Here is a 10449-nt window from a genome sequence, read left to right as displayed (position 1 = left end):
TGCAAAATAGATGACACGACATCACTGTACGATTGTATTAAATCTGTATATTATTCACTGATAAACTAGTTTTGTTTGATTGCAATGCCTCTGTATAATATCTTGTTATGCATGAATATATATTTCAGTAGAATAAACGAAGACACAATCACGAGTGGAATAAAATAATAAAATACGAGACTCTGCCGAGCATTTTATCATTTTTTCAACGAGTTTAATACATTCAATGTGGAAAGTCACAAATGTAATATTCTTTTTATGACATGTTAGCTTTTCCTGCCAAAACATCAAACAATTTACTTTCTTTAACTATTATAAGCAAGTCAATTTGACGAACGCCTTCTATACTCCTAAACGACGTCGACGTCAAAGCTTTATTACACTAGTGTGTTATCAATTTTATGTAATGACTTTATTTCAGTCTCGCGACGTCAAAACATGTGATAGATTTATCTGGAAGAGTCAGTCATAGGCAGTATAACATTTATTTCTCAAAATCATACATATACACAAACATATGAGTGAATATTATGTAGCATGTTTGCGCATATTCCTTAAGCCAGCAGTTTTTTATTGACATAAACACTAAACGGAAGCAATAATTTGGTTTTTTGTATTACACAATACTGCAATATGGATTTAATGAAATTTTCGCAGATTTTTCTATGATAATTGTCAAGTGGTAAAAAACATTTAAAGCTCATTGTATGGCATGATATGTTAATACATTCTTTTGGAAGTATAGCCCCGTTGTTAGTTTTATCAGTATGCACACATGTTTCGTTTCTCTATCATGGTGGACTCCTTTTGTCTTAGTTATCGGGATAAACAATATCAGTCATGACACCTTGTAGAATAAACTTGCACCATTAACAACATACGACTGATCCTGTCAAATAAGAAAAGGAAATATAATTTTATCAACAAATTGACACAGCAGTGAAAAAGTTATGCAAACGTTTCGGCAATAAGTACTACGATATCTGATTATTGATTTGATCTTTTCAACACATGTATTTCCGTTGTAATCGACAGTTTCATCAAATATGTGTACATGTGTGCGTTGCTGTACTACAGTTTCCTGTAATACAATCGATATTGTTAATATATATGTGTATGTTGTTGTTCTATAGCTGCCTGATAATATACTTGACATTATCAGTATTTTCTGATCATACGCTTCACCTTGTCTGTTTCTTTACTTTAGTGTCCCGATAATGTACTTGACATTGTTGTTTTATAGTTTCCTGATTATTTGCTTGCCATTTTCAGTGTATATGTGCCCATTCATACAGAAAAAGTGCTTCCTGATAATACACTTGAAATTGTCACTATATATGTGTCCGTTGTTGAACAGGTTCCTGATAGTACAGTTGATATAGTCAGTATATGTGTTCGTTGTTGTACTATAGTTTCCTGATAACACACTTGACATTGTCAGTGTATATGGGCCCATTATTTTGAACAAAAGTTTCCTGACAAAGTGTATATGTGTCCGTTGTTGTACAACAGTTTCCTGATAATACACATGACATTGCCAGTAAGTAAGCGTATCTTATTGCTATAATTGCTTGTCCTCCTATGCAATTATTACAGTAAACACAATATACATATTATAAGAATGCATTTTATTGACGCTAATATTTACCGAGAAAATATACAGCTGCTCTGTCTTAGAAATGATTATTTTACTTTACTATCCGTTGAATTAGGCAAATAAATGCATGAAATACATGTCATTGAAGTACTTTACACATTTGGCGCTATATGTTTGTAAATTGTGAACTATTTGGGATGAAAATGATATCTTTTTAAGTTATGAATAAATAATTACTTTCAGTACAGATTAAGATAGCAAAATACATGTACTAGTATTCCAAATCGTCATACATTTTTCTGTTTTATTCTATACTATTCATAAATTGTATCACATTTCATTTGACATGATTATACATCTGAACCTGTCAGTCCAGTAGCTGTACTTTAATACCAGTTAAACAACATACCATGATAGTTCTTACAGATTTTACCGCGACCTTCCTATACCTTTACCATATATGATCTAAAACAATAAATTACAAACAGATATTATAATTTATATTTTATACACTTGACACTACGAGTACGACTTCCTAAATGTTTGTTCATGTTTGCACATGTGCCATAGTGTTTTATACATAACCACTATCTCATGTCTGAAACGACGATCAAAACAACTGTATATGAAACAGTTTACCACGCTGTTGATAAATACAAAAGAGTTAACTATACTAACCACAATTCTGGATGTCAAAGAGGGAGTTAACAGCCCATAAACAAGAAAAGCTTGTACAGCTATATATGGAAAATAGCTAATAAAATACAGCACAGTTATCAAGATGAAAACAGTTGTGGTTTTCTTTGACCTGCTTGTTCTTTTTGAACCGACATTACATTTTTCCATACAAGTTGGTCTGTCATTACAATTGGACAATTTCGGTTCCTTTGCATTTGGATCGAAATTAAAATTGTCTTGCGGTTTTCCATCGTCGCATAGCTTCATAAATCCCGCTTCTGGTAGTGTCATAATTTCATTAGATTCATACTCATCTTGTGCTTCGGAAGTTTTACTGATACCTTTTGGATATTTCTCAGTGCCTTTTGTGTTCAACTTGACCCTAGAGTAATATTTCGCTGTTGATTTAAGGATCAACACATAGAGACAAGTAAGGATGCATAACGATCCAAGAAATATGGTAGCCATTACAATAAGATGATATTGTTGATATTTCCTATATCCGTCAACGGTGCCACAAACTGTGATAGTACGATTATTCAATTCTATCGTTTTTGGTACATTTAGTACTAAATGCGGCCATGAACATAAACAGGCGGAAATCAGAACAGTAATGCATAACAATTTAGCGATTCTTCTTTTTATTTGCCATCCAAGCGGACAACATATTTTTCGATACCTGAAAATAGAATTTGATGTTTTTATTAATTGACTTTAAACTACAATAAAATTATTCACATACATTACCAAGCTGTATACTAATCTAAGACCATGAGAAGTGTTTAAAAAGACTTTTGAGCTGTAACCGTAATGATAATTGTGTTAGAATAAATTTGAATGGACTCATGGTGGACTACTAAAGATAGTAAAAAATTCTAAATAACGTACCTATCTGCAGCAATTAAAAGCAGTGTGAAAGCAGCTGCGGTAAGAATAAAAGTTGAGGAAAATACATGGAATCTGCATATGAATTCACTCCCATATGTCCAAAAATTATTGTATACATATATTTTTTCAGGGATATGAAGGGAGCACGCAATGACATCCTGAACACTCAGAAAAAGAATATAGATCCCGTGATTGGAAGGTTTAAGCCGAAATGTGTACACAAAAAGCACATGAAGATTGCCAATGAATCCAATCACCATAAGAAATGCTAGCAAAACTACAGCTCCAGTATAATGCTCTTTTATATCATCCAAGTTATCCATCATCTGTTGTTAAATTCTAAATGAGATGCGACAATACATAACGCTGTATATATAGAAACAACAAGCTCTATGTTGCATGCTTCATATCAGGTAAAATCAATCGGAAAAGTACTTGACCAGGTTAACTTAGCTGTAAACAACAACAACATATTATGACTTAATTGTTGCAATCAAATAAATAAATACAGAAAACATTATATCTGGACTATGATAAACATTCTTATACTATGCATGTGTTACTGAACTGTTTACTAAGTTTTGTATAACATGTTTATTTTGTTAAAAAATTCTCATGAGAACAACAATAGAATTTTATGGCCATCAAGTGGTTCTTAGAGAAGGTTCGAGAGTTTGCGTAGCTTGTAAGACAAAATCAAAAACAAGAGATATGTAAGTTGTAAATGGGCTTTTATTTAAGCCGGTATCAAAAACATGAAATACAAAATATCAAAACACATTTAGTTTGTTGACTAGAATTGTTAAAACATAGATCATATCAATTTTGTTTTATCTGGGAAATAAAATTCCACCGAATACCAAGTATAAACGCATCCAATTCGATGACTAGAATTGTTAAAACAAAGTTTAATACAACAAATTAAAATAAAGTTCTGTTCAGCTAACTTAAACAATGAATAAAATATTCATGACAATCAAGTATGAGTGAGAAATAACATACTACTGACAGTAATACAAATTAGAAATTGTAAAATAGTGAATATCGAATTTTTCAATTGATTACTTTGGCACATAAACAGCAGCAAACCGTGGTGGAGGAATGGGAGGTGGAGGTAAAACAAATTCTAACAAGTAAAATATGTAAATATTCAGCGAATGAAATAAGAAAGCTGTCTTCTTTGTTTAGGCATACAGACACTAAATAGAAAAATGGCGCGAAAAAAAATGGTAGTCGCATAATGGCGGATACAAATAGTCCTCAGTTTTTTCGCTGTGTAGAGCTATTTTCCTTATTTTCTTTGCAATTTTTTTGGTAAAATCACATGACAGATCTATGCTTGACATGAAGATAGCATTTTGATCATGAAATAACACCATGACAAAATTTTTCATGGAAACTTAAATCATACACCACCAGTATAATTTGGGGTCTCATTTTTTAGCTGATTTTGCAGTTTGTGTGTTTGACTGAAATTATTTTTCTTGCATCAAACATGACCCCTACTTTTCTTTTGATTTTTAGTTAGCACTGACAATATTCTTCAAGAAAATGTAAGTTACAGAAATTTAAAATGGGTCCTGATATGTGCTGCGGTCATTGGAAATAGGTAAATTTTATATAGAATAAAGAACAACAACTATTTAGTGTGTTATAACCGAAAAACTTTTTTCTCTGACAGTGTGCCAATTTCATTTGAAATGTACAAGAAACCCAAATGCATGAAGAAATCCAAGGTTTTAGCTTGATATCAACAGTTTCCAGGTTTTTATGGCATTTTCAGTACCATAAGACAAAGCGTCAGATTTTGTCAAAAATAGCTGTCGCGACATAATGTTGAAGCAGTTACCCTAAATTCAGCCTTGTTTTGCCCTCTTTTGACATTTTCTACTCTGATCTGCATGCAAATTACACATTTAAACTGTTATATATCTTCACTTTTATCTCTGATGGACAGAAAATAGCAATCAGTAGCCTATAAATATGCAGTATATGAAAAAAATACACCCAAAACAGTGAAAATGTGATATTTTTGGGTTTTATCCTCATTTTCAACAAAATTGCCATTAATTTGTCATTTTCTATCAAATTCTAATCAAACTAGCCCATTTCCACCATTATCTGTCCAGATTTCATTTTTTACCAATGTCATTTTTTGGCATACAGACACTAAATAAAAAAATGGCGCGAAAAAAAATGGTTGTCGCATAATGGCGGATACAAATAGTCCTCAGTTTTTTCGCTGTGTAGAGCTATTTTCCTTATTTTCTTTGCAATTTTTTTGGTAAAATCACATGACAGATCTATGCTTGACATGAAGATAGCATTTTGATCATGAAATAACACCATGACAAAATTTTTCATGGAAACTTAAATCATACACCACCAGTATAATTTGGGGTCTCATTTTTTAGCTGATTTTGCAGTTTGTGTGTTTGACTGAAACTATTTTTCTTGCATCAAACATGACCCCCACTTTTCTTTTGATTTTTAGTTAGCACTGACAATATTCTTCAAGAAAATGTAAGTTACAGAAATTTAAAATGGGTCCTGATGTGTGCTGCGGTCATTGGAAATAGGTCAATTTTATATAGAATAAAGAACAACAACTATTCAGTGTGTTATAACCTTTAACGTGAAAGTCGTTTGTGCGCATGCGCATCTATTTTCAGATTATCACGTGTGAAACAGTTTGCTGCTGCTTAATTATACGGCCAACGGCCGTACGGGATAATATGGAACCATCTCGTCCATAAAACATTTTATACTAATAAAATACATTTATGGCCATCAAGTGGTTCTTAGAGAAGGTTCGAGAGTTTGCGTAGCTTGTAAGACAAAATAAAAATCAAGAGATATGTAAGTTGTAAATGGGCTTTTATTTAAGCCGGTGTCAAAAACATGAAATACAAAATATCAAAACACATTTAGTTTGTTGACTAGAATTGTTAAAACATAGATCATATCAATTTTGTTTTATCTGGGAAATAAAATTCCGCCACAACATAAAGACCTCACTCAGACCAGGTCTTTATGGCCGCCCAGACAAGTAAACTCTAGAACCTTCAAGAAATGTATATAATATAAAATGGATTTCTATATCTCAACTGATAACATTGTTTATGTAATGTAAACAATATTTATGTAATGTAAACAATATTTATGTAATGTAAACAACTACATGTATAAGCCTTTCCTATCCCTATTGCTGCCTTAAACAGTCAACTGAATCAGGAAGAAGCACTGCGAAAAATATGTGCATATACGGGAGTATACGGTCCCGTATATGTCTAATATACGAACATCCTATAAAAGGTATCTTTCCTGAAAGTATGATCAAAACCTACGCCTTAAACATACTTTTGGACCTTGAAAATCCCTAACTTTGAATACTGACATAAACTGTTGAAACGTATTTATGCTAAGTATGAATGAACGGATCCATGTGAGAAAAACATAAATGTCCGATTAAAGAATACGGGATTCCCGTATATGGAATGTTCCATATACGGGAAAAATGTTTCTTATTAAACTACCAATGTATATATACATATGTACAATAAAACCAGCAACAAGGGACAGTCAAAAATCTCTTAGAACTGAACACAATTAGGCCGCAAATATGACTGAAAGGCATTTGAGTTCCATCTTCCCAATTTACGTATTTGAGAATCTGTGAAGTTGTATGAATGGGCTAGTGTCGCACCCCCAATGCGAAAACTATGAGATGTGTATAATCTTGGGTCTAAGCCTATCTTCGCAATGCATTCCTTTAAAATGCGACTAAATTGTTTGGTTGTGACCGGTATTCCTGATTCGTTAAGAAAAAATGGCCCACTTTGTTTAAGACGCCTGTTCATGAAAGAGTGTACCGCAAGAACCGGACATAACTTTGTGCGCTTATGTGGCTTTAACGTGATAGTGAAAGGTGAAGAAGAGTGTTTGAAATGACTAAGCGAAACACATAAATTAACAGGTTTGCCCTTTTTCGTCTTAACTGAGATGTCTGTGACCGAGACAGTGTGGTTCGCCGTACTTGACGTGGTTATTTCACCTACCCGTAGAAGTGCAAAAAATGCAAGTGTGAACATAGCTTTCACTAGTGAAATGTTGTAGGCCGTGTTGAATAATTTAGGTAGTACAGAAATCAATTTCCTCAAAATTCCTATTGTAATTGGCAGTCTTTTGTCCGAACTTGCTGAAAAATGTTTACATCCCAAAAGGACACGTTTCACTAAGAAACTGTAAGAGGGACCTGTAGTGTTTGCCCCTTGTAATTTATTTATATAGTTAAGGACTGATACTCTAGAGTATATGCTGGTGTATTTCATGCCTGTGGAATGGCAATAAGCTATGTAACTTGTTAATTAATGGGTGTGATATGGTAAGCCGAGTCTATGTCGGTTTTAGCCATCAGACAGCCCTGACCTAAATCCCTAACCAAGGTAACTGCTTGGTCAAAAGTAGAGTACTGGACTGTGGCGAGGTTTGGATCGATAAAATCATTTAAAGAATTACCAAGTGGATAGCTTAAATGATGAATTAACCTGTAAGAGTTTGGCTCCTTTTTAGGGACTACTCCTATAGGACTTACTTTAAAAGGTTGGAAAGGGGGGCTACTGAAAGGTCCCGCTATCCTTTTTAAAGCTATTTCTTTTTCTAATTTTGCCGATACAACTTCCGGTAACTTATAGCAAGATTTTAGATTTTTCGATGTATAGGAGCATCTATCGCCAACAAAACCTAAACGGAAACCATTCTTAAAACCTTCCAATAGATATATCTGCCGGTTTAAACTTTAATCCAGAACGAAAGGGGGCTTATCTTAATCGGAGTAATTGTCTTAGACACTTCCTGGCTATTTAGTTTTTTGTGTTGGCTTAGCATGTGTTGAACCTGACTGTGATTGTTGGAGTGGTTGACTGGGCAAAGTGTCTTGTCTGTAACCGATGGGGCATGATTTTGCCGAGTGGTTACCCCGACAATAGCCCTGACAATAGCCGCAAATGTGTGGGAAACATTTGACAGCGGAGCAGAACCCTCTTCTATTGAAGGGCCAGCATGTGTTGGGGAGACACTCTCCGTTATTGTATGATTTATTTCTGGGGGAACTGTAACGGGAGAAATTGGTGTTTGAGCAGCCGGAACTGCGATACTGACGAAAGGGCTGAGATGTGACGGAGGTGGTTGTGGCCTGACTCCAAAATTCAGAATGCATCCGATCCCAAGGGATCTGGATTTGTGCCCTTAGTGTGCGGAACTGAAAGTCATAGAGTGACCAGGCATTGCTATGATTCTCGGATTCCAGATCCCGAACCAGTTCTCCATACTTCATTAGAGCAGAAGTTTCTGACGGATATTTCATACAGTAAATGGCAACAAACCTCATGAAGACTGTTGTCCATTGATGAATATTATATATTTTTTTGTTTTTTGTTCGTGGGAAGGATGTTGATATTTGGATTCTCCCTGCCCTGATTGACTAGTAGTTGAAAGGAGGAATTATCTTGGTCATGACAAAAATTGATAGGTTATAAGTCTCCAAAATCTACATATTTGTGCCTCCAAATTTTCTTCTGAATTTTTTCATGATTTGGGTACAGATTGGGGAAATCTAATGGGGAAAATGACTGTCCCTTGTTACCTGTTAAGGAGTTCTTATGATTTGCCAACACACTGTCTAGTAAATTGTCCTCGCTGTCCGACGAAATGCTTTGAACCTCGGTCTCCTCATCTGTAATGTCTGTGTCAGAAGAGCTGCTGGGTGCTATTGGAGATGGTGATCTTTTCCGGCGTTTAGAAGAGTTATTTAATCGTTTCTTATTAACCGTATTATAGCCACTTTTGCCTTTAGCCTGTTGTGGCTGATCTGTTGCCGCATAATCACTTCCAGTGTCAGTGTCTATGACTGGTTTATTAGGAGCTACACCTTTTCATTTTCTTCGACTGCACATTTGTCATTTTAAGTGTATCGCTGTCCGCGACTGGTGGAGGACAGCATGACGATGTACATTTTGATTTGGTCGCCGTTGCTGCTTTGCGCTCCCAGGCATACCTGGAATAAGAAATTTCAATTGAATGATTGAATTAAATTAAACCAGTTCGAATAATAAATATACAAGATCATGTAACACCCTGGCCCTTATATACAAACAATAACAAATAATTTGACGTAAATGTTGAAGTCACAGCCTGGGTACTAGACAAAATTAAAATATACTAGATATATACAAAAGCTAGGCCAGCCTCGGGTACTAGCCCGGAAAATCTCAGATACTAGAGCAGCCTCGGGTACTAGCCCGGAAAATCTTAAATACCATAAACAATAAAATATCTTGAAAATATGTGATCTCGAGTACAAGCCCGGAAATAAAATCTCGGGTACCAGCCCGGAAAAGTCTCGAGTATCAGCTCGGAAAAATCTCGGGTACCTGCCTGGAAAAAACTCAGGAACTTGCCCGGAAGACAAATCGGGGGCACTAGCCCTGATATATACAAACACAATAAACACACAATTCGTAAAACATAAAATCTCTGGTGCCAGTCTCTATATATTTAGGATGCAAGTTTCAAAACTGGCAAAAACCTCGGGTTCATGCCCGGATATATTTTCCAACATGACAACATTAATAAGCTTGACATGCTTACTGAATATTATATAAACTTCTAAGCTTCTTCAGATGCTTTAAAATTATCAGGGAACCTGTAGACTTCAGTTCAGAAGCCCAGAGAGTAAACATATATACTCGTACTAATTAAAATAAGCAAGCTATACTCAATGAATGATTGAATTAAATTAAACCAGTCCGAATAATAAATATTCAAGATCATGTAACACCCTGGCCCTTATATACAAACAATAACAAATAATTTGGCGTAAATGTTGAAGACACAGCCTGGGTACTAGACAAAATTGAAATATACTAGATATATACAAAAGCTAGAGCAGCCTCGGGTACTAGCCCGGAAAATCTCAGATACTAGAGCAGCCTCGGGTACTAGCCCGGAAAATCTCAAATACCATAAACAATAAAATATCTTGAAAATATGTGATCTCGAGTACAAGCCCGGAAATAAAATCTCGGGTACCAGCCCGGAAAAAATCTAGAGTATCAGCTCGGAAAAATCTCGGGTACCTACCTGGAAAAAACTCAGGAACTTGCCCGGAAGACAAATCGGGGGCACTAGCCCTGATATATACAAACACAATTCAGAAAACATAAAATCTCTGGTGCCAGACTCTATATATTTAGGATGTAAGTTTCAAAACTGGCAAAAAACTCGGG

The 10449-nt window shown here is 34.9% G+C and overlaps 1 protein-coding gene across 1 annotated transcript; it reads right to left on the bottom strand.

Moving 5' to 3' along the window:
• Window positions 1-469: 469 nt before the first annotated feature.
• On the bottom strand, window positions 470-3523 carry LOC123532302 (cholecystokinin receptor-like). The gene is made up of 2 exons (XM_045313711.2): window positions 3164-3523; window positions 470-2954 (listed from the first exon to the last, which is right to left on the bottom strand). The coding sequence occupies exons 1-2, from the start codon at window positions 3487-3489 to the stop codon at window positions 2117-2119; spliced, it is 1164 nt and encodes a 387-aa protein (XP_045169646.2). The 5' UTR covers window positions 3490-3523; the 3' UTR covers window positions 470-2116.
• Between the last annotated feature and the right edge of the window lie 6926 nt (window positions 3524-10449).

The sequence above is a fragment of the Mercenaria mercenaria genome, chromosome 1 (assembly GCF_021730395.1).
Source record: "Mercenaria mercenaria strain notata chromosome 1, MADL_Memer_1, whole genome shotgun sequence".
NCBI lineage: Eukaryota > Metazoa > Mollusca > Bivalvia > Venerida > Veneridae > Mercenaria > Mercenaria mercenaria.
The sequence above is the reverse complement of the archived record's forward strand: the minus strand, read 5'-3'. Positions and strand labels throughout refer to the sequence as shown.